The 24,426-nt window shown below is 38.0% G+C and overlaps 1 protein-coding gene across 10 annotated transcripts in view; it reads left to right on the top strand.

Moving 5' to 3' along the window:
- Positions 1-9,835: 9,835 nt before the first annotated feature.
- NEO1 (neogenin 1) overlaps positions 9,836-24,426 on the top strand; it is a 218,253-nt gene continuing 203,662 nt past the window's right edge. For 4 of the 10 annotated variants that reach the window (XM_036218357.1, XM_036218354.1, XM_036218359.1 and 1 more), the window contains exon 1: positions 9,838-10,142. In XM_036218357.1, coding sequence (XP_036074250.1) covers positions 10,013-10,142 — 130 coding nt within the window. In that variant the 5' untranslated portion in view covers positions 9,838-10,012. Of the gene's footprint in view, positions 10,143-24,426 lie in introns of all 10 variants that reach the window. The other 6 variants (XM_036218360.1, XM_036218355.1, XM_036218358.1 and 3 more) reach the window with 4 other exon arrangements.

The following is a 24,426-nucleotide window of genomic DNA, read 5'->3' as shown; positions in this document are numbered from 1 at the left end:
ATAAGAAGATGGTCCAGCTTCTTTTTTTTGCATGTATCTGTCCAATTTTCCCAACACCATTTATTGAGGAGACTGTCTGTACCCTGTTGTATATTCTTACCTCCTTTGTCATATGTTAAGTGAGCGTTTAGGTGTTGATTTGTTTCCGGGCTCTCTTTTCTGTTCCATTGATCAATGTATCTCTTTTTTTTGCTGTTTTGATTACTGTAGCCTTGTAGTATAGTTTGATATCAGGTAACGTGATATCTCCAACTTTGTTCTTCTTTCTCAAGACTGCCATGGCTGTTTGGGTTTTTTACGGCTCCATATAAATTTTAGGATTATTTGTTCTAGCTCTCTGAAAAATGTCATTGGTATTTTTGATAGGGATTGCATTGGATCTATAGATTGCTTTAAGTAGTATGGCCATTTAAACAATGTTGATTCCTCCTATCCATGAACAGGGTATATGCTTTCATTTATTTGTATCTTCTTCAATTTTTTTTTCAATGGCTTATAATTTTCTGAAAACAGGTCTTCTACTTTCTTGGTTAATTTGATTCCCAGGTATTTAATAGTTTTCAACGCAATCGTAAATGGGATTGTTTTCTTAATTTCTCTTTCTAAAAGTTCATCATTAGTGTATAAAAATGTCATTGACTTTTGAATATTTATTTTGTAACCTGCTACTTTACTGAATTCATTCATCAATTCTAACAGTTTTTTTGTGTGAAATCTTTCAGGTTCTCTCTATATAGTATCATGTCATTGGCAAATAACGAGAGTTTTACTTCTTCCTTTCCAATTCGGATGCCTTTTATTTCTCTTTCTTGTCTTATTGCTGTGGCTAAGACTTCCAATACAATGTCGAAGAGAAATAGTAAAAGTGGGCATCTTTGTCTTGTTCCTAGTCTTAAGGAAAATGTTTTTAGCTTTTTCCCATTGAGTATGTTGTTAACTGTCGGTTTGTCACATATGGGCTTTATTATGTTGAGGTATGTTTCCTCTATTCCCACTTTGCTGAGAGCTTTTATCATAAATGGATGCTGGATTTTATCAAATGTTTTTTCTGTATCTATTGATATGATCATATGGTTTTTATCTTTTAATTTGTTAATGTGGTGTATCATATTAATTGATTTATAGATATTGAACCAACCTTGCATCCCAGGAATAAACTCGATCATGGTGTATGATATTCTTAATGTATTGCTGAATTTGGTTTACTAATATTTTGTTGAGGATTTATGCATCAATGTTCATAAGAGATATCAGCTTACAGTTTTCTCTTTTTAAATGTCTTTGGCTTGTTTTGGAATCAAGGTAATGGTGGCTTCATAAAAGGAGTTAGGGAGCCTTCCCTCTTCTTGAATATTTTGGAATAGTTTGAGAAGAATAAGTAATTCTTCTTTGAATGTTTGCTAAAATTTGCCTATGAAGCCATCTGATCCAGGACTTTTGTTTTGGGGGAGGTTTTTGATTACTGATTCTATTTCATTGGTGATAACTGGTTGGTTCAGATTTTTTTGTTTCTTCTTGACTCAGTCTTGGGAGATTACATGTTTCTAGGAATGTGTCCATTTCTTCCAGATTGTCCAATTTGTTGGCATTTAATTGCTCATAGGATTTTCTTATGATCCATTGTATTTCTCTGGAGTCTGTGGTTACTGCTCCTCTTTTACTTCTGATTTTATTTATTTGTCTTCTCTCTTTTTTCCTTGGTAAGTCTGGCTAAAGATTTGTCAGTTTTGTTTATCCTTTCAAAAAATCAGCTCTTGGTTTCATTAATCTTTTGTATTGTTTTTCTAGACTCTATTTCATTTATTTCTGCTCTGATCTTTATTATTTATTTTCTTCTACTCACTGTAGGCTTTGTTTGCTGTTCTTTTTCTAGTTCTTTTAATTGTAAGATTAGATTGTTTATTTGAGCTTTTTCTTGTTTCTTGAGGTAGGCCTTCATTGCTATGAATTTCCCTCTTAGGACTGCTTTCACTGTATCCCATAAATTTTGAGTCATTGTATTTTCATTTTCATTTGTCTCTAGGTATCTTTTGATTTCTTCCTTGATCTCATTAATAATCCATTCATTGTTTAGTATTACATGTATTTTTCAGAATAACAATTTATAACATGAGGAAGTATTTATGATGAAATAAGCTTAGAAAGCAGAGTATATTTTTACCTATATATTATGATTACAAATTTTCTCACACTAGTTTCTCATTGTTAGAAATACATATAAAGACTACAAAGTTTCTTTTCCCCTATGTATTATGATTACAAATATATAAAAAAAGAAACTTTGTGAAGAGAAATAAAAATGGAAGGAGATATAGCTAAACCTTAAAAATGGTGTGGGAAGAGGGAATACAGGCCATTTTCCTCTTGTATTTACTTTTGGGCATTTTCCAGGTGTTCCAAAGCATGCATTTCTTTAATATGGGACAGTTTTTAAAATTACAGATAATTTTAATTCAATACTTTCAAACTAATGGCTAGTAGGAAAAAAAGAGGAAGAAAGGAAAAAGAGAGGAGAAATAGAAAAAGTACTAAAAATTGGGAATTACAAGTTAATGCTTTGGTTTATTTCGGTATAATTAGATAAATTTTGGCTTAAGACTATGTAAATCTATAAAGCTGGTTATCCTTAAGTCACCTGCTTCTGTTTTCCAATTATATTACCACCTTTTAGTTCCTCATATACAGAAATTCTGAATCCATCAAGTGACCTCAGAAATACAGATTCCTGGGGCCTCTCCCTGGGAGTTTCCAATTCAAGAGGATTGGAATGAGGACAAAGAATCTGTCTGTGTTTGAAACATAGTCCCTGGGTGATTCTTCGTTTGGGAATCCCTTGGCTAAATGGTAAGGAGCAACACTCTTGAACTTTTGCGGTGGACGAACTTCTCTCATGTCTGCCTTTGGGTCACTACTGTTCCTCCAGTGTTGCCCAGCTGCTGTAGTTCTTGGCTGTCCACCTGATGGTGTGTATGCAGAATCTAGAACCCTCATGTGAGGAGCCAACAGGCTGGCCTTCTTTCTGGACCTTCGGTCTCCACTAAAGGCTGTGTATGGCTAGGCTAGGCTCCTCACGGTCCTCAACGTGATACATTGGCTTAGTGTCACTACTGATTCAGAACCCCTTATTCTAGTGGTCTTTATTCCTGTAGGCTCATTCTAAAATATTCTGCGCTTCTTCCCCATTGATGCAAGCTCAGCGGTAAACTCCCTTCCCAACCATCTCCTTGTTTCCATGACGTACCCTTGGGTTATAGACAAACACCTCCATTTCCCCAGACTCTGCACGAGGACTCCCTCTAAATCCTGCTTTATTTGAAATCTGACTCTCTCCTGAGGCCACTTCTTCTGTAGACCTCATTGGTTCAGATCTCAGGTGACCATTAGGTGGTGTTAATATTCACTTGGGTTCCCACTGCCATTTCCCACCAATTCACTTCCATTTTAAAGCAAAAACAAAAAATCCCAAGCACAATAAGAATTCTGTTAGAGTTTGAGAATCATAGCATTCAGCTCATTGTCTTTTTTTTTTTTTTTTGTCATCTAAGAACTAACTTCTGAATCACTTCTCAGATATCTTGAGTAAAGTGGCTTACTTTCTTTCTCTTTACTCCAGCCACTCCATTCCTGTCATCTTGGGTGACTTCATTGGCCATCTCTTAGCCACACTCCCTCTCCTCCTTCTCCCTCCACCTTCAGCACCTGGGAGGAGATTGCATGACAACATACAGGACAGGAAAAGGTCAATATAGAACAATATTCCCTTTGATTCATTTTATAGAAGAATCTGGAGAGAAGCAGCTTTCTATTTTGTTTCCCATTTAGTGGTAAGGTTGGGGGTGCATTCTGCTTGGGAGTTTTTCAGCTCAGGATAGCTCAGCATGGCTAAGGGAAAAGGACAAAAATGCAGATAGCTCTTGTATAGGACATAAGCTAAAGGAATAAATGAGCTTCTTGAGGTTGTATGTTGTCTAATTCAGCTCCTTAGTGTTGGAGACCAGATTGCGTGTGTGTGGAAGGAGTTGTAATGTGGAACAAGGAGTCTGTCCTCTGGTAATCCCTTTTTTTGACCACTTTAATTCCTTTGTGGGATGCAGCTCGGGGTGTGTGTGTGTGTGTGTGTGTGTGTGTGTGTGTGTGTGTGTATCAAATGCAAGCTTAATGGCAGGCAACTGGATAGTGCTGAGTCTAGAGCAATGCCAAGGAAACTCCCAACATTTCCAAAATATACCAGAGACTCTTTAAAGAGGACTTTCTGGGTTCTTTAAGGTTCCCCAGTCTCTAGCTCTACTCTTGAGGTCTGGCTGCACCCTGGTCTTGAGATTCCAGGGTCTTTCCAGTAAAATCTCTTTCTGCTTAAGATAGTGTTTTGCGTTGGCTTTCTGTCAAAAGCAAGGTCCTCTGATTCTTTCTGGAAAGCTGGACTGCCTCGTTTTGTGATTATTGTCTATTGAGAACCAGCTATGTGTCCTTTGAGGACAGAGAACTGGATAGCAAATATCGGGATGTTTTTTCTTATTTTCAGTTTTCGTTAAGGTGTTACGAGAATGGAACATGTTCAAATACAGCTGAAAGCTGCATAGAAACCACAGTGCTAGGGTGTAACTCTGTTCTGTGAAGTCCTTTTTGCCTATTGCCAGTTGCCTGAGAGTACTGAGGTCAGATAATCATGGGCCTTGCTGAATTACAGCTGCCAAATTATCTACTACTACTACTACTGTTTCTAAAGCTATCAATTATCTTTTCTCTCTGGAATCTTCAACACTTCCCTTGCTATTGGCTCCTTATATCAGCCCTCAAGTCTACTCGTTTCTAGGCGAAATCCATTCTAGACTTCTATACTCTTTCTTTCTGTTACAGGTAAACTTGAGGAAATTGTTCATGCTCAGTGACAAGCCATAGCAATCAGGTAGAAGCCTTACTTGAGGTTGCAACTGTACTTACTAAAGTTGTCCATGGCCACCTTATCACTAAATCTAACGGATGTTTTTCAGTTCTTACCTTACTTGACCTCTCAGGAGCACATGACACTATTGACCATTCCTGCATTCCTGAAACACTTTCTTTCCTTGGCTTCTGTGATACAACATGCTTCTGCTTTTTCTTTTTACATGTCTGCTTGTTTCTTTACAAGTTCCTTTTTGTGTTCTATAATCTTAAACATGTCGGTGTTTGGTCCTTGTCCTCAATCCTCTTCTTCACTCCCAAACTTTCCTGGGGCAATCTTAACCACTTTCTTGGCATATTGTCATATTTACCCAAATATAAGACAACCCCCCTCCCCAATTATCCCTTAAAAAGAGGGAGTCACCTTACATTCTGACTTTTAAAAAGTCCTTCATGTTACTGATATTCTCTCAATTATTTTGAGCAATGAAACGCTCTTTGAGGGAATATACATTAGTGGGAAATGATCTCATTCAATGTTCATATAGAAGCCACATAACAGAATTGGTAAGAAAGAAAACAAAGACATTTTTAAACACATATTTAGGAATTACTTCTAGGGAAGGTATTTCTAGGTAAATACCTTCACATTTGCAAGTGTTGAATGTCCTTGTAAACAGGTCTTAAAAGTCATTATAAAAAGCAATAGGATAAGTGAATATGTGTACAGGATGAATATGTAGTGTGATTAGACGCAGTGGCTGGAATAAAATTCCCAGTGATATCATATATAGAGTCAAAATTTGGGTGGAAGTGAAGGTGATATATCCGGTGAAACTATGTCAGAGAATCAAAATGTGACTCTGGTGATGATAAAAATCACTGTGGTGTGTTTCAATAAAATTATATTTTAAAATTACATTTTATATTACATGTAATTTAAAGTAAGTATAATTAAGTTAATACATTAAACATTATAAGTAGATCCTTGATTATTTCGTCTATATCTCTAAAAATTTACAAACTCAAATTGGCCCCAAAGTTTTATGAGGGGTGGATTTTACCTGGGAAAATGGGGGCTTATACTATATTCAGAAGTACCTTATGTTCAGACATATATGGGATAAACTGATGACACATCCCTCCAGTCCAGTTTTCCCTGCTAAAATCCAGACCCCAATAATGAAGTTTACTGATATTTCTACTCAAATGTCCCATAGGCACTTTAAACTTGTCCAAAGTTAGACTCACATTGCCTCCCATCTGCTTCTCTTCCTTGTACTCTTCCCAGTGAATGTCACCACCTTTAGTCAGTGGCCCAGCTGAAATCTGAGTCACCTATGTCTCCTCTCTTCCACACGCCCTTGTTGTTTCTGTCTCCTAAATTTTTCTCTTATCTACTCATTTCTCTTAACCCTCCCTGCTTTACTCCAGGCCACCAGTAGCTCCTCTCCAGACTACTGTTAACACAATCTAAACTGGTTTTCTTTCTCTTGTCTCCTTTCAACCTACACCCCAGGAAGCAACCTGAGTGATGCTTCTAAAATGCTGATTTGTCTCAGTTTAGAGACCAAAGCTGCTTCTCCAATTCCCCATCCCTCCTCCCCACCCCCACGATTTAGTCAGGTTAGATGCTCTTTGGATGTTTTCCCACACTCCTTATCTTTCCTTACCCTAACACTCTTCACACTTCTTTGTTATAATTGTTTATCTTTCCTGCTGGACTGGGAAGCTGTCTATCTGGCTCACGATTGCATTCTCCTGACACAGGGCAGGACCTGAGACATAGTAAGTACTTTATAAAAATTAAATGAGTGAACCAATAATTTTGTTATCCCAGCACCCAGCATAATATCTGGCAAATAAGAGGTCTTTAATAATATTTGTTGAATTAAAAGATTATTGTTGAATTAAGGATTAAGCAACATGTAATAAGCAAAATTAATACTGTATAGGCTTTGTCCTTAAGGAGCACATATCTTTCTTAATTAGGCTTCATCAGTGATGGCTCCCTAGAACATGTGGCTTTTGGCAAGAGAAAAAAAGAAATAAAAATTTTTACCTAGTGGAATGTAAAGGGCAAATGTAAAAAGTCTACATTTATGCAGAAGAAAATCATGTTCTTGTGACATGGGTAAATGCTAGTTAAAATTTGCCGTGATTAGAAAGTGTTCTATACTGGGATCTACTGGCTTTCTTCTTATCTACCTAGGGTACTGGGATTCAGCCAGGAATCAGCTGCAGAATCTAATTACTGCCAGCAATTAAACACTGAACTATACTGCATCTCTAAAGTGGAAAATAAGTTTTTAGGGAATAATATTAATAAGAAGATAGAAAATGAGAATAATATCAATAAGAATAAACTATAGAGAATGACTTACTATTTTATATTCATAGGCTTTATTAATTTTTCATTTAATTTTTATATCAAAGTATACTTAGAATAAATTTTACAAAAATAGTTGATCTAGTTATTGCTGGCCTGCACTTTGATAATGTATATATACTAATATACAATGGCCAGGCTGTTTTCTTTGATCAAAAAGTTTCTTTGTGTACTATTTCTTGAACATGGACCTCATGTTCTAACTTTACTTATGTTAATTTCATGAATAGTTTAATATTCTTCATAGATTAAAGTTTAGACTACATAAAAATATGTTGATTAGCAGTATAAATGTGGACTTAGGCATTAGTTGAAATCTTATTGGGAGAATGAAAATGATAAAATAGGATGGCTAAGAAAATCTTTTCTGAGATACCTTACCAAAGAGAGGAGAGATTAATGACTCCAAATGATTATTTTTAAAGGAAATGTCTGCAATGTCAGTTACATTGAAAAAAGGTGAGGTATCTGAATTCAAGTGTGTGCTTGCGTTATTTTTCCACTTTACTCCTGAACTGCTGCAAAAACAGTAATTTTAATCTGGGGCTCCACCTACTAGTGGTTTATTGTAATGGGTTTGATTATAATTGTGATTTAATTATGTCATAAATATATGATTTAGTCAGTTTATTTTACAGAAAGTGCTTTATAACTTTTGATTTAACTCTGATATACACAGTGGGCTGATAAATTAATGAGACAGTTCACAGAAGTCATATATGAAAATCAATCTGATTATCTTATTAGCCATCACACATACATTTTTCAAGCTTGAAGATAAGGGTAAGCTTCCTTTTAGAAGTCACATTATGTATTTTAGAGTTTTAACATGAAGAAAAATTTCTAGACTTAGATTAACATTTGGGAGGCAATTTATAGTTTCCAAAGAGCTTTTCTCATTAATTATCTCAGAAAGCTGAATAATGATGTGATTATTAAAGGTTAATTAAGCAAATGCTTGTGAAGTAATTGGGAGGTAATCTATTCCTAATTTAACAGGTCAATCAGGGGTATTTAGGAAATATTTTTGCTGGTTAACAACTCTAACCAAAACAAAGATATTTAAATTGTTTCCCTAGTGGAAAGCAATAAGCGTGTGTTTGCCCTTTTGAGCCAATTGTTTCAAAGAACTGGGATGAGGGTTCCTAATTCCACCCTTTTGATGATTTACGAAGTTCGACGAGGACTCTGAGCTCCTCTCTCCCAAGTTAACGCAAGCCTTATACTGCGTATCTTGGTACTTCAGAATAAAATATCTGTAGAAAGTAATTACGAGAAGGCGCAGAGGGAAGAGGAAGTCAGAAATAACCATCGTTTGGGAGCTACACGTTTTGGTTATTGACCACACAGTGAACAAAAATCTAACTCATTAATAATCAAAACATGATTCTCCAGGTGTACAATCATACAAATAAATTTTATTAAATGTTTCCCCTGGGTGCAGCTTATAAAATTATCACTGTTCTCATCTGCAATGTAACTACAAGCTGCTTTCTCCTTACTTTGGGTGGCCTGGGTGCTGCCTCACGATTACCAAGTGGTTTAAAATCACATCCCTCTTGCTCCCGGTTTCCTGGCAAAAGACGTGATTTTCAGGTACGAAAACTTGACGTGCCCGGTAGAGGAAAAGGTGGAAGGTTTCAGTTACAGAGGTTCAGCCCCAGGTACCCGCAAGAGCGGGAGGAATGGACAGCGGGCACCTTTGTCTGTGCCCGGCTTCCCGGGACCGCGGCCGAGTGACCTGGGTGGGACGCGGGCCCTACGGTGCGGGCGGGTCCCGGCACTGTCCAGGGGAAGCGCGCAAGGGCGGCCCGACCGGGAAGCCGGAGGTCAGCGGCGGCGCGGCTGCCCCCTCCCACGGGAGCCGAGCCAGGTCCCAGCTGGGGTCGGGCGGGATCGCTATTGTTTTTGGCGAGCACATAAATCCCCGCGCCGACCCTCGCGCGCCCAGGTTTCCTCCCGGAGGCCATTCAGTTTCCTCTGAGGCCCTATATAGAGGCCCTGGGCCCGGGCTGCGGGGACGTGCGCGTCCGCGCCGGCCTCCCAGACAAGCCCCGGGCTCGGAGCGCCTCTCGCCCTCAGGTCTCTGCTACCGGAGGCATCTGGGAGGTGAGCGAGGGTAATTTCTCCCCGGGGCCGAGGGGCTGCGCCAAGCGGACAGACGCGGGGAGGAGGAGGATCGGCTTCTCCGGGGTTTCCCTGACGCCAGCAGCAGCGCCCGGCGCGCGCCCCGCGCCCGTCCGCGGCTCCAGGGAGAAGGGGGAGGGGAGCGGGCCCGGCGCCGCAGCCCGCCAGGCGGCCGCTGGGATTGGAGCGGAGGGGGGCCGCGCGCGGAGCCGAGGGTGTGCGGGCGAGGGAGGCGCGCGTGCGCGTGCGCGGGGGTGCGCGCCCCTGGTCCCCGCCCCCCACCCCCGCCGTCTCCGCCCCCCTCGCGCTGGTGTGTGGAGCCGGAGTCGGCGGCGGGTGGCGGCGCCTGGAACCTGAACACCGACCCCCCCCAACCCCGGCCCGGAATGCACTGACCCCCCCACCCTCCGCTCTCCCCCTCCTCTGCCCCCCTGCAGGAGGGAGGCGCCCCCGAGTCTCCCCTCCCGCGAGAGGGGCCGTGCGGGCCGGGCCGGGCCGGAGCAGCGGCGGCGGCTGCCGGAGCCGAGCCTGCAGCGAAGGACCGGCTGGGGCGCGCGGGAGGGAAGGAGACGAGGGCTCCGCGGCGCTGCCGCCGCCGCTCGCGGGCAAGAGATGGCGGCGGAGCGGGGAGCCCGGCGACTCATCAGCACCTCCTCCTTCTGGCTCTGCTGCTTGCTGCTGCTCGGGCGCCGGGCGCTGGGCGCCGCGGCCGCCAGGAGCGGCTCCCCGCCGCAGTCCCCAGGTAAGCGGCGGTCGCGGGGCGCGGGCTCAGCAGGCGCGGGTGGGGGCGGGGGCGCCGTACCGGCACCGGCTGCAGCTGCGGTGTTTTTGTTTAGGATCCAGGAGGAAACGTGCAGTAACTTCTCAGCCTGGTCTCGGCTTGCAGATTAGGAAGGGGGTCGCTCAGGGTGGAGAGTGAGTAGGCGGGCGGGGGCGCCGCCGGGGGAGGGGCGGCCGCGGGGACCCGTCGGGGGCTCCCTGGTCTAGTTCTGCGCTTTGTACCCGGAGGCAGGTTCACCCCTTGCCTCCCTCCCCTCCCCCAGGCTCATCCCACTTGTAAGAGTGGGACATTCTTGTGCTCACACAAGCACCAGTAGAGGCCACTACACACCTCATTAAATAAACAATCGTACGGCCAATTCATTAATTTTCAGGAAAGGAAGAGAGAGCGGGGCTTGAACTCCGCCTTCCATGGCCAGGGATTTCCCAGTTGAAGTCCCAGGGAAGCGCTGGCCGATCTCAAGAGGCTCTTCTTGCGGGGATTGTAGCCTCAGGGCTGCTGAAGAGAGGGTGTCAGAGGGGGCACAATTGCTCCTTCACAGCCAGTGGTGTTGATTTAACGATGAGGGCGCCTTGGAGAAGGGCTCCCAGTGATTACATATCTGTTAGTGTTTCCGTTATGAAATGCTGCTTCTTTACTGGGGATTACAACTATATTTACAGTCTGTTAACTTCTCTTAACCCAGGGAATTGTCTAAGCACCGGATTTTTATACTTGTACGTTGCTTTCAAGCGGCAGTATATAAATGTTTAGCCTCAAAAATCGTTTTCAGGGTTTTAAAATATCACAGATTATTGAAATCACCTGCATTTCTATTTATGTAAGGGGACCAATTAACAGAACGCTGACTTGCCTGTAAAGACCTTACAGTGTAGTTAAGAAATAGAACGCACTCAGCAGTTGAAGGGCAAATTAGCATGCAATCTGTTTAAATTGTTTAACCAAGGTGGTGTATCATTAAACTTGACAAAACTTTCACCTATTTGCTTCAGATCTGAAATTTTACATTTGAAAGTCATCTGATCAGGCACAGTGGCAGCTTCTAATCACTAAACCATTACTCGTTTTTCCCTGATTTATATAAAATATTTAAAATCACACCACAGTGAACTTGACTGCTAAACTTTCTTTTGATTTTCTTGCACTGTATAATATAGCTCCTGGCTTTTCGCCAATATTAAAAGCTTTAAACCTAAAATACCGATGGGTACTATCTAAACAGCTACGTAAACAATAGTGTTTTAGTGTTGGACTCACACTTGCACATTTAGTGTAAACATGGTTTAGAATACACATTTTGGTCCTAAAATGTAGGTTACTGATCCAACCCTTTCTTTTCTTGTGGATTGGCAAGAAAAATGTCACTGTCTTGGAAAACAAGTTCTCTCTTACTCTTAATTTCATATGTAAAATTTTATACATAGTTCATAATATTATGTATGTTCTAGATAATTAGAGTTCTGTTTAAAGTTTTGTCAGTAATTTTGTAAGTAAAGAAAGTGCTAGTAATTTTATTACTTAGGTTAATAAAAATAATCAGTCCCTTAGGAAGTGGCCTTAATATCTCTTTCACCGTTAATTCAATTGATGGGCTTTTAGTGTGCGTTGAGAGGTGCAAGCCATTGCTGAAATATGCATTCTGCCTTCATATAGCTTACTGTCTGGTGAGTGGGTAGGAAAGATAGCCATTCAGCTACTAATTATATAATTAAGTAGTTGCGATAAGAACTGCGAAGGAGAATAGGCTTTGAGAAAGTTTAAATTGCTGGGATCCTAACCTAGTCTGGGTGTCAGGGTGTCTCAATAGTAAGATCTGAGGAGTTGGTGTGGAGGTGGGGAGGCTCACAGCTAATTAATGGGATAGTGGGGTCTAGAACACAGATCTGATTCTCAGTGCTTTCCACAAACCATCCTGCCTCATTACAAATGGGAAAGGAGTAACTGCAGTATGGAGGTGGTTGGTCAGTTCTCTTGTAAGTTTCAGAAGTATGGACGAATTTGAGAACTGGGTAAGGAAACTGAAACAAGCTTGTCAGTAAATCAGATGTCATTTGTCAGTGGGTTTAATTTTTTTTTTTTTTTTTTGTAGAGGGGTAGACTCAAACCTTTCTGTAAGGGATTATAGTGAGTAGGTTATTGGAGATATTTGGTAGTAAAAGGAGAAAAACAGGGTGTGGGACAACAGTAAATGGAGTGTTTTTTTGACTTTAAGGCAGAGTTTTTAGACATGAAGAGGTGGAGGAAAAAGGAGAGGGAAGGACTGGTGATGGGATATGGTCAGCAGTGGTGGAGGGTTGGAAATGATTATGCACACAATCTGGTTTGCAAAGGAAGGGAGGGCAGATTACTGAAAAGTTATTTAGGAACTTTGGGAAAGATGACATGACAGAGCATCCCATGCTAGGATGTCTTCTCTAATGAGTGAAGAGATTCAGGAATAGTAATGAGGTGGAATTGGGATGCTGGAATAGAGAAAGGAAGACAGTGTTGAGAGTTCATTTAAAATCTGTTTGAATTTAAAGTAAGACTAGATCAGCTATTTCCACACTTTCTCCAGCAACGTTTTGTACCCCAAGAGCAGAATTAGTGAAAAATTTTAATGTATTGGTTGCTTATGATTACGTGAAATACGTGGAATTGCCTTTCCTTTAACTTTCATTAGAATAACCAAATATCCCATTCATTGGTCAGATTGCAAAAGAATATTTGACAAAATGTCATAATGGTGTTGAGGCTAGCCTTGTCCTGGGCTTCAGAGGTGTACTGCAGAGTTCAAGTAGCTACACTTCTCATTTAAGGTAAGAATTCTGTTATCATCATTCTGCATAGATGACTCTAACTGCCTTCATATTTACTTGATGATGTGACTTGTTACAGTTGGTAAACTTGCTTTATGCAGTATATTTGATTTTCGCTCTCCCCACCCTTGAATTTTTTCTTTTGCCCTTTTTGGCATCAATCTCCTGATTCATTTCTTAGTTCTCTGATTGCTTCTTCCCTTGTTTTTTAGACTTTTTTCTCATTCCTCATTAAATATTGGATTTAACGTTGATCTCATTGAATACTCTGTCTTCAGTTGCTCCCGTTGAGCTATTAACTATCCTAGTCCACAATTCTTCATGTGACACTCAGTAGCTTCACTGAATAGTCACCTTACATTACACAAGACTCATCTTTGCTCCCCTTCCTCCCGCTTCCCTCATTCCCTTTCTCCAAACTATAACAAACCAATTCTTGGCCCAGGGTACTTAACATTGCTCGAATGATTGGATGGACTTGTCTTCCTTTGTTACTTGTGTTGGACATCACCGTTCACCATTCAACCAAGTTAAAATCTAGAAGTCATCCTGGACTCTCCCCTTTGCCACATTCCCATAGCCAATAGTTCTGTTTGATTTTTACCTCCTAGATGTTTCTTGATCTCAGTCTATATGTTTTCATCATTCCCACCTAGACTAACGGTATTGGCTCAGTCATTAATCTCCATTGTTATCCTCTTAAAGTCTGTCCTTCTGCTGGAATGAGCTTTCTTATATTTTTCTGAGGATGCCACTGCTACTCACCATCTCTTATTAGTGTTCCATAACTTGAGTGTTAGAGTCTAAGCTTCTTGGCATAGAGATTGTGAAGCCCTTTGTGTTCTTTACCACTGGCCTTCCCCACTCCCAATTTAAAGCCTCACCTCTAGACACCTCTAATATGTACCTAGTGTTCCACTACTCCAGATTAACCGCAGAGCTTCATGTCTCCATGCCTTTCCACATACTGCTTTTTTTCCCCATTAATGCCACTTCGCACCTTGTCCACATCTAAATTTCTATTTAACTATTGAGTGAATTTTTCTCTACTATCCCCCTCCCCCAAAGAGAGTTATAGTCATCATTCTCTGTGTTCTCATTGCTTTCTGAGTGCTTTTTATCTTGTGTTGCTTTCTCACCTCCTCTACTAGCTTGAACCTCTTGAGGATTTGACGTTGTTATTCACCGTTGTATGACTGGTGGTGTATAAGCATCTGGCACAGAGTTGATAACCAGTTAATGTTTGTTGAATTGTCTTTGTTTTTTAACCACTTGGGCCATACAGCACATCCGATTCTTTTATATAATGGCCCTTTATGTGTCTGATGAGTATAAGTATGTTACTCACCCCTTCTTTCTAACTTCATCATCCTTAATTCTTTTAGCCAGTTTTCACATAACTTAGTTTTCTGATCCATTGTGAATTTGGTTATCCTACTTGGGATATGCTACAATTTTAGTGTTTATTAGTTTTGTCGTCTTTGGAAAGATCAATGATCTTACTAAGTTGTCTGTAAACAGGGACTGATGTCCTGCTCTCCTTGCCTCACAGGATGAGAAATTTAAGAGAGTTCATAGATTTCCAGGATGAAAGCTCAAAGGAGATAAGAAAAGTGATTGCTCTTAGTAAACTGTATGAAAATTAATAATGTGATGTAGGATAGTGAAAAAGACTTACAGAGGTAGAGGATTTGGGATATAACTATACCTTCCCATATAATATCCATTGGGGGCTAATAGGCAGGCAAGAATAATACATTGCTTACCAGGAGACTGAAATGTAAACTCGCTTATAAACTGTAAAGTACAGTACCCATGTAGAATGGTATTGAAGTTTATGAACTTAAAAAAATGTTATTCTATTAATCTTTTTGAAAGTGTATATATATATATATTTTCTGTTGGCTTAATTGATCATAGTTGGTTTCTTTGTGAGTTTTTTCTATGCTAATCAAAATATCGAGGTAACATTAATCTCATTATATGGAGGCTTTAATTATCTATTTAACAGTTTTTATTCCCAGACACTTGTTTTATTACTGATTTCTTTGTGGTTGGGAGGTGTTTACCATGCCATTGGTAGGTGTTTTGGCTTCTAGGTAAAATTGCATCAACAATAGGAGAAGAGTCAAGGGAAATAACTATACGTTAAGATCGTATTGACTGGGGAACTAAATGAGGTGAGGAACAGTCTTGTGCTTATGATTTTAAAATATTGACTTTGTCATGGAACACAAACCAGTAAAAGAAGATAATAAAATATAACCTAAATTTTGGATTCATTTAGAAGGAAATTTTTTTGGCCAAAATTCTTGGTACTAGAGATAAAAATTCATTTAGATCACTGGTGTAATTTTGGTATATTTCTTTCCAGTCACTATCAATATGGCACATTAATTTTACATTGTAATCATGGTGTATGTACAACTTCATATACACATTATGCTATTTTCCCTGTTGCCACATTATCATTAAATCATTTTATTTTTAAAAATTTATTTAAAAATACTTAAATATATGTTTGAAGTAAAGAACAAGTGGTGACCTTCGTAAGAAAGAAAATTTAAAATAAACATAAGAACACAAAGATCTTCTGTTAGAAATAATTGTCTCCGCCATATTGAGGAGTTTTGCTCTCCATCACTGCTAATGGATATTGCTTGCCCCCGGCCCTTTCTTTTCTCCCTCACACTATAATAAAATTGCTGTCTAGAAGATAGATTTTCTTTCAGATATCTCTGGAGTCAAACCTCACCTCAAATTAGTTTGGGTCCAGTGGGAGAAAAGGAAATATGAATAGAAAGCTCTGGAGGTGAGGTGGCTGGTCAGGGTTCCTTCTTTGCTGGTCCCTGCCCCTTTGCCATGGAATTATCTTTATTAGCAGATCTCTAACCCTGATTTATATTTGAATTTTTATTTTTGAGGTAAAGGTAATTGTTGGTTTGACTTTTTTAAAAAAATAAAAACATAAAATTTCAAACAATTTGTAAAAAAGTGAGATCATATACTCTAATTCTCTCCCCAGAGATAATCACTTTTAGTAGCTATGGACTTTGTTTCATCACAGCTGTTTAGATAACCATATGGTATTTTATAGATGTATTATAATTTATTTAACCAATTCCTTTTTGATGCTTTCAAATTTTTAATTGCAAACATAAACAGTAAAGCCACTTTTTACAAGTGTCTTTGTGCATGTGCAAATATACTATAGAATAAGATCATAAGTGTGGAATTGTAGGGTAAAAGAATATGTATATTAAAATTTTTGACAGTTATTTCTAAATTGTTCTCCAAAAAGTTGATTTACTCTCCTATCAATAGCAAAAGAGAGTGCCAACATACTAGTTATTTTCAAACTTTTTAGTTTTTGCCAGTTTGATATGAAAAAAGTATATCATCTCTTTAAATTGTATATCTTAAAATCGATGGAGTTGAACATCTTCAGATTTTTATCGATGATTTATATTGTTTCTGAGAATTGTCTATTTGTGTTTTTTGTTCACATTGCTATATATGTCCTTGCTTGAATCAATGGTTTGTTCATATAAACAATACATAAGTAAGGATAGGAACAATTTAAAGCTTTCTAACTGTCGAAGGTTCATGGCTGCTTTAGTTTTTAGCTTAATAAGAAGTGAACTGAGTAACTGAGTCAGTCTGCTTATCTGACTTATGCTCACCACTGCTTATGTTCACTTGATATGGATATATAAACTTTCAAACTGTTCTGTTTTGAAGAAAAGAAAGTAAAATATTTTATTCATTGATTTGAGTGAAAAATAGGAATTGAAACATGCTTTTAAGACAGGGTTAACAATTTCGGTGTACAGTTAAGTTTTGTTAATCAAATAAATACAAGGTGCCGAGGAGGTTCAAAATGGAAAAAGGATTAAGAATGCAGCAAGAGACAAGTTTGAGAGGCAGAATATGATTTCATTTTGGATACCTTGATCCTGAGATGCCAGCTGAACATCTCTGGAAAGGTATTACAAAATTAGATAAAAGGTCTGTCCACACCTTTGGCTAGAAACCTAGTTCAGGAATTATTTAATAGAGGTGATAGTTCAAGTCATGAGAGTTGATCATATCACTGAGGAAAGAAAAAGAAAACCTAGGACAAAGACTCGAATGTACAACCATAGTTGGGTGTCCAAAGGAAGGAAATATTACTCTGTCTACAGAAGATAGAGAAGTACCTAGAATCAGAGCTATGTAAAATGATAAAATTCATTTGGCCTATGGATATCTTATTCAGAAACATCTGTATGTATAAGGGATACTGCTAAAGAACTATTGGTTCTTTTCCCTTTCCCCTGCATATATGGTGTGGCAATGGGTTAGAATGCTACACAGAGAGAGGAGAGGCTTACAAAGACAATTCTGAGTAATTCTTTACTTTAAATAACATAGTAACTTACCACCATACTGGACTCAGGTAAACAATGAATGAGGTAACGTGTGTCCGTCCATGCTTAGAACAGAGCCTGGTTTATCTTAATCACTCATTAAATGTAAATTGTTGTTTTTGTTGTTTTTATTACTATTTTAAACTAGACGGAGAAGCTAGCCTAAAATACATGAAAATAAGATAATGCTTGTATAATCTTGTTTATATTTTTATCTGATGGCTGTGTATAATTAGATTGTTAAATGAGTGAGCTTATGCTCAGAAGGATAAGAATTACTTTAGTTTGGAGTTTTTAGTTAATTTTCTTAGAGGAGATAGAATTTGAGCTGGTTTTGAAGTCATGAGTAGGCTTTTTAGATGGGCAGATTTTTTTGGCAAGGAGGGTACAGGGGAGAACATGGTTCATAATTTTTATTCTTAAGTTTATCATTTGTTTCGAAATGGAGAGGTGATTATTAGATGATGAAATTATAGGCCAGATAATCTTTTAAAGATTGTGATGCTAGAAAAGAAGCTAGAGATAGTACTTGTTCCAATTTTTAATGCCTGAAAATTAACCTTATCATTACATATTTGCCTTTTAAAACTTCATTTTTTCCTGTTAGATGTCGTAGGCATCTTTTATGAAATATTGATTTTTCTGGAGTTTATTCAAAGACATAGAAATAAAATTCAGGATAAGATGTATTGGGAAGTTCTGAGGAGTTAGTTTTTGCTACTTTGTAAAGAAATCCTTTTAAAAAAAATATGTGGAAGCTTTGTGGAAGAGTGAACTTCCTTCTTCAGAGTTGCCATAGTTAAATAGAGATTTTGCAGTTTCAGAATTAGCCTTATTTATCAGTCATTAAAATTTATGGGTAAGAAATATTAGATAACGTTGTGGTATAAAGTTGGTAGTTCCATTTTGCTCAATTCAAATTAGGTTTTAAAATTTGTCTCTGAATATGCATAATAAATTGACTTTGAATTTTCTTTCAGTACTCACTAGACAGTTCTGCTCACTACCATTTTATATTGTACATAATGTTTACTAGGGACTCTCATCTTTTTGTTTTTTAATCTATATGTTTGTGGACTTATGTGTGTGTGGACTTTGAGACTTAGAAATTTCATCAGGATTTGATTAGATGGGAGTTTATTCATTGATTTTTTTTTTTTAAAACCTGGTACAGTGGAGTTGAATTTTAGTTAGGCATTAAATTTAAATTCTGCAAGTAATGTGAAAACTGCATATTATCATATTGCCCTTTAATGTACTTTAGAAAAGCCCCACATTAGAAGCTGATATTTTATTTTTCAATAAGTTGGGCTTAGATAGTTTTTCCCCTTAGAGTTGGAATAAATTATTCATTTTGTTGACTATCAAATGAAGAAGACTTGAATTTATATTACTCAAAAATATTTTTTTTAAAACTAGAATTGTACTTTGATGACATGTTCATACTAAGAAGCACACTGGAGCTGGCTTCAACTGGGAGAACAGGTTCCTATGTCATTGCATTCACATGCTGAGTAGCAGATGGAATGGCTTGTTCTATTTAAAATATTTCATATTCTCATGACTGGTTGAATTATTTAAAGTTAAATTGTGTGTATAATGTGACTTCTTTATTTAGTGAGTCTTTTTTGCTCTTAACACCTACATCTATTTCAGGGTAGGGAAATTTTCTTTTGTTACTTACCTTTACTCTTTATTACCTATATTTTGTTATTTCTTTCTGGAGTTCTAGAGGCAAGTATGTTTGCACTCTCGTTTCTTTCCTCCATGACACTTGATTTCTCCTCCTTGCATGGGTCAGTGTGTCAATTTTTGCTTTATATATTTTGAAACTGTATTATTAGGCGCATGCAGATTTATAATTCTTCTCTTTCTGGTGAATGGACTCTGACTATATCTAGTGTTATGCACTTTAAAGTCTGCTTTTTCTGATATTAATATAGCTATATCAGGTGTCTTTTGGTGAGTGTGTAGCATTTCTGTCCTTTTATTTCACCCTTTTTGTAGTCTTATATTTATGTCAGATATTTAGCATATTGTTAGGTTTTCTTTTTTAGTCTGAAAATTTTTGTCTTTATATTTAATGTAATGGCTGAAATGTGTATGGTTTTAAATCTTCCATTTTATTATTTACTTCTGTTTGCTCTGCCTATTCTGTATTCCCTTTTCGTTCTTGCCTTTTGATTATTTTTAGTTATGCAGTTTTGCTTTCTCTTTTAACTTAGCAGTTCTTTTACTATTCGTCTAGTGGTTCCTAAATGCATTTTTAACTTACTACTTTTACCATTTATTGGACAATGCAAGGCCTTTAGAACACTTGAATTCCATTTGTACTTCTTTCCTAACTTTTGTTGTTGTTATATATTTAGTTCTCATATATTTGAGATCCACAAGACATTCATTTACAAGTCTTTATTTATTTATTTGCTTACTTACTTACATTTTTGATGATTGTTTCAATTTCCATACTGCTAATCGGTCTATTTAGATTTTCCAGTTCTTCTTGATTCAGTGTAGGAAGGTTGTATTTTTTTAAGTACCGGTCCATTTCTTCTAGGTTATTAAATTCAGAGTTATATACTTTTTCATAGTATTCTTTGTATGATCCTTTGTATTACTGCGATGTCAGTTGTAATTTTCCCTCTTTCATCCCTGATTTTATTTGTGTCCTTTCTCTTTTTCCTTTAGTGAGTCTAGCCAGAGGTTGGTCAATTTTATTAACCTTCTCAAAGAACCAGTTCTTTGTTGCATTTGTTGTTTCTATTTTTTTTTTTTGTTTCAGTTTCATTTATTTCTGCTCTAATTTTGATTATTTCTTTTCTTCTGCTGATTTTAGGCTTCATTCGTTTTTATTTTTCTAGTTTTGTAAGATGAAGCATTAAGTCATTTGGGCTTGTTCTTGTTTTTAGAGATAGGCCTGGAATGATATGAACTTCCCTTTCATGACCACTTTTGCCTAAAAGTTTTGCTATGTTGTACTATCATTATCATTCGTTTCTATGTGTCTCTTGGTCTCTCATTTTATTTCTTCTCTGACCCAGTTATTCTTCAGTAGCATGTTGTTTAATCTCCATGTATTTGTGGTTCTTCTTGATTTCTTTTTGCAGTTGATCTCTAGATTCAGAGCATTATGATCAGAGAATATAGTTGATATGATTTCAACCCTCTTATATTTGTTGAGGCTATCTCTGTGTCCCAGTATGTGGTCAATCCTTGAGAATATTCCATGTACACTAGAGAAGAATGTATAAGCAGCTGTTTTGGGATGAAAGGCTCTGTAAATGTCAATTATGTCCAATTGGTCTAATGTATCATTTAAGGATGTTATTTCCTTATTGACTTTCTGTTTGGATGATCTGTCCATATCCAACAGTGGGGTAATTAGGTCCTCTACTAGGATAATGTTTTGGTCTGTTTCTCCCATTAGTTCTGTTAGTAATTGCTTTACATCATATTTCAGGACTCCTTGATTGGAAGTATAGATATTAATGTGTTATGTCTTCTTGGTGCATGATTCCCTTTATCATTATGAAATGTCCCTCAGTATCTTTCTTTACCATTTTTATTTTGAAGTCTATTTCGTCTATTATTATTACCGCTACTCTTGCTTTTCTCCAAATGCCATTTGCTTGAAATATCATTTTCCACCCTTTCACTTTGAGTCTATATTTGTCTTTGGAGCTGAGATATGTCTCCTAGAGGCAGCATATGGTTGGGTTTTGTTTTTTGATCCATTCTGCAACTCTATGCCTTTTTATTGGTGAGTTCAGTCCATTTACATTTAGGGCGATTATTGAAATATGAGGTCTTATAGCCATTTTATCTTTTGCTTTTAACTTGATGTTTCTATAGCTTCCTTGTCCTTGTGTTTCTGTTTTATTTTCATTGGCTTTTGTGGGTTTTGCCTCTGTTTCTTCTCGTTTTTTGTTATATACTTTAGTTCTGAATCTTTGGCATATAGTTACCATTATGAATATGTAAAGGATGGTTATATATATAGTGTATATATAGTTATGTAGTGTTATATATGTATAGTTATACAGTGTTTTATATATATAAATATGTACATATACACACACACACATCCACACACATACATACAGTCATCCATTTTCTTCTGTGTGTGCCTTATCTCCATTCCCCTTTGTGAATTTGGATCTTTGAATCCTCCCCTTTTCAGTCGTCGTCTCAGTTTGTCGTTATGTATGCTGAATGTTCATTACTATCTTGCTATAGTAATTCTCTTATTATTGAAGCTTAGAATGCCCTGTTCTCAGTAAGAGTTGTACTCGTCTGCTTCTATTTGCTTGATAGCCACTCTACTCCTAATTACGCTTTTTTTTTTTTTTTTTGGTCATTTTGTTTTAAGTGAGCTGACCCCTTTCAGTATTTCCTGTAGTGCAGGCCTCGTAGTGGAGAATTCCTTCAATTTTTGTATGTCTGGAAAGGTCTTAATTTCTCCTTCACATCTAAAGGAGAGTTTAGCTGGATACATTATTCTAGGCTGGTATAGTTCCTTTCACTTAATAATTTGAATATTTGATTCCATTCCTTTCTGGCTTGTAAGGTCTGAGCTCAGAAGTCTGAGGATAATCTAATGGGTTTTCCTTTATAAGTTACCATTTTCTTTTCCCTGGTGGCCTGAGAATTCTTTGTTTTTGATTTTCGATAATTTTAAAACAATGTGTCTAGGGGAAGGCCTTTTTGGGTTGGTGTAATTGGGTATTCTGTTGACTTCTTGAATTCCAAGCACCAGCTCATTACTTAGATTTGGGAAATTCTCGTTGATTATTTTTCTGACAATGCTTTCTAGTCCCTACTTCTTTTCCTGACTTTCAATAATGCCCATTATTCTTACGTTTCCTCTCCTGATGATATCAGCTAGTTCTTGTATTTCTTTTTCATTCTTTGGTTTCTTTCTTCTTCTTTCTGATCTATTTCTAGATTTGTGTCTTTGATATCACCAATCCTTTCCTCCATTTGGTCGACTCTATTTCTCAAGCTTGCTGTTTCATTTTTCAACTCTTGCAGTTTGTTTTTCATCTCCAGAAGTTCTATTTGGTTCTCATTGAGGGTTTCAATCTCCTTACTAGTTCTTTTTTCAAAACCTGAAATTGTGGATATGACTCATTTCGGAACTCACTGAGTTTTTTCAGAAGTACCATCCTGAATTCTGTCATTTAAGTTGCATATTCCTATGTCTGTAAGTTTTATTTTCTGGAGATTTTTCTCTTTCTTTCTGAGCTACTTTGTCACCTTGGTGGTTCATGGTGTTTAATGGACTGTTTCTTCACCTGGGCATTAATGGAAATGTATTTTGTTGTTTTTTTCCAGGAAAGATTTTTATTATATAAAGGTCTCTCTTTAGCCTGTTGCTAAGAAGGCTCTTTTCTTTTGGTTTCCAGTAGGTGGCGTCTTAGCCTCTTGAATCCCTGCTTTATATAAAGCCTTAATAATATCTTTATAGAATACTTTTATTTTCTTGTAGATATTTAATCACGCTCGCTACCCTCAGTTTCATTCCCTGTTAGTGTTAGCAACAGTTTGAGTAATGTTTGCCAGATTCCCCTGGAACTTCTTGGTGAACAGTCTAGGAGGGTATGGGGGGAGGGACCTTCTGGGTTAGGGGTTGGGAGCTGTAGCTCAGCTTCGGTTTTGCTACCGTGGCTGGTAAAAATCAACTTTTGTTTCTCTGCTGTCTGCTTCTCTGCTTTCTGACTTGATGACTGGGCCCTGCCGCTGGCTGCATGGAACTCATAAACTCTCCCAGGCAGGACTTCAGAGAAGTCTCTGCACCTTCTCCCCTCGCCCTTCTACAGGGAGCTCTGGCTGCTGGAGACCGCTTCTTAGTTTCTCCCAGTCCACTGCCAGACACCCTGGCTTCTGACCTGTGGTAGCTCTTATGTGCATATCTCATGCTCAGACATGCTGGTGTGTAGTTTGGGTGTTTTTTGTTGAGTTTTAGATGTTTAGCTTATTGTTGTTCATGGGGAGAGATCTGGGGGCATCTCTCACTCCACCATATTTCCTTTCCCTCTGATCCATTATCCATTTAGATATACCCATATATTTGCTCTCTCAGTTGCTCTCCACTTCTTTCTGCATCTCTGAACTTCTGTGTGGGATCATTTCCTTCTGCTTGGAGAATATCCTTCAGTATTTAGTTATGTCTCCTGGAGATGAATTTACTCAGCTCCTCTCTGTCTGAAGTCCTCTTTATTTCACATTCAATTTCACTTTTTTTTGACTAGGTGTGTAATTTTACGTAGACAGATTTTTTTCCTCTCAGCCCTTTAAGTACGTCATTCCGTTTTCTAGCGAATTCCATCATTTCTGATGACAAGTCAGCCATAAATTTTATTTTCCCCTTCCTCTTTCCCCCATTGTTCACTTTTCAGATTTTTCCTTTATCTTTTTCAGAAATCTGACTGTGACGCGCCTAGTTGTGCTTTTCTTTGTATTTATCCTGCTTGTTGAGTTTATTATATCTGGTGGATGATGACTTTCATCAGTTTTGGAAAGTCTTGGCTACTATTTCTTCACATATTTCTTCTTTGCTATTAGAGTTTAGTTCACTTAGGTCTTTGATTCTCATCACTCTGATGGGTTTGGAAAAACTATATTTTTAGTTTGTCTACCCATTTTTGGTTGTTAGGATAAGAGCAACAGGCTCTTGTGACTTTCTACAGTCTAACCAGAGGAAGCACTACAAATGTTGATCTCTTAATTCCATTGATTTTTGGTTCTAGAAGTTTCATTGTTTTCTTTTACAGTTTTTAGGCCTCTGACAAAATTCTCCATCTTGTATCTTTATTCTTTAACCCATTCCATCATATGTGTCCCCATGAGGGTTTGTTTTTATGTCTGTTTATTTCTCCTGATTTTGGAGTTGGCTTTTTATGTGCTTACTTATTGTGTATTGTGCCAGGTATTGTGTATGAAAAATTATGGAGATAATCTGAATTGATACTGTCTCCCAGAAAACATTTACCTTTGCTTCTTTTCTTGTCTGTGGTTATTCTAGAAACACTAACAATC

This window comes from Rousettus aegyptiacus, unplaced genomic scaffold (assembly GCF_014176215.1).
Source record: "Rousettus aegyptiacus isolate mRouAeg1 unplaced genomic scaffold, mRouAeg1.p scaffold_m13_p_3, whole genome shotgun sequence".
NCBI classification, from domain to species: Eukaryota; Metazoa; Chordata; class Mammalia; order Chiroptera; family Pteropodidae; genus Rousettus; species Rousettus aegyptiacus.
The sequence above is the reverse complement of the archived record's forward strand: the minus strand, read 5'-3'. Positions and strand labels throughout refer to the sequence as shown.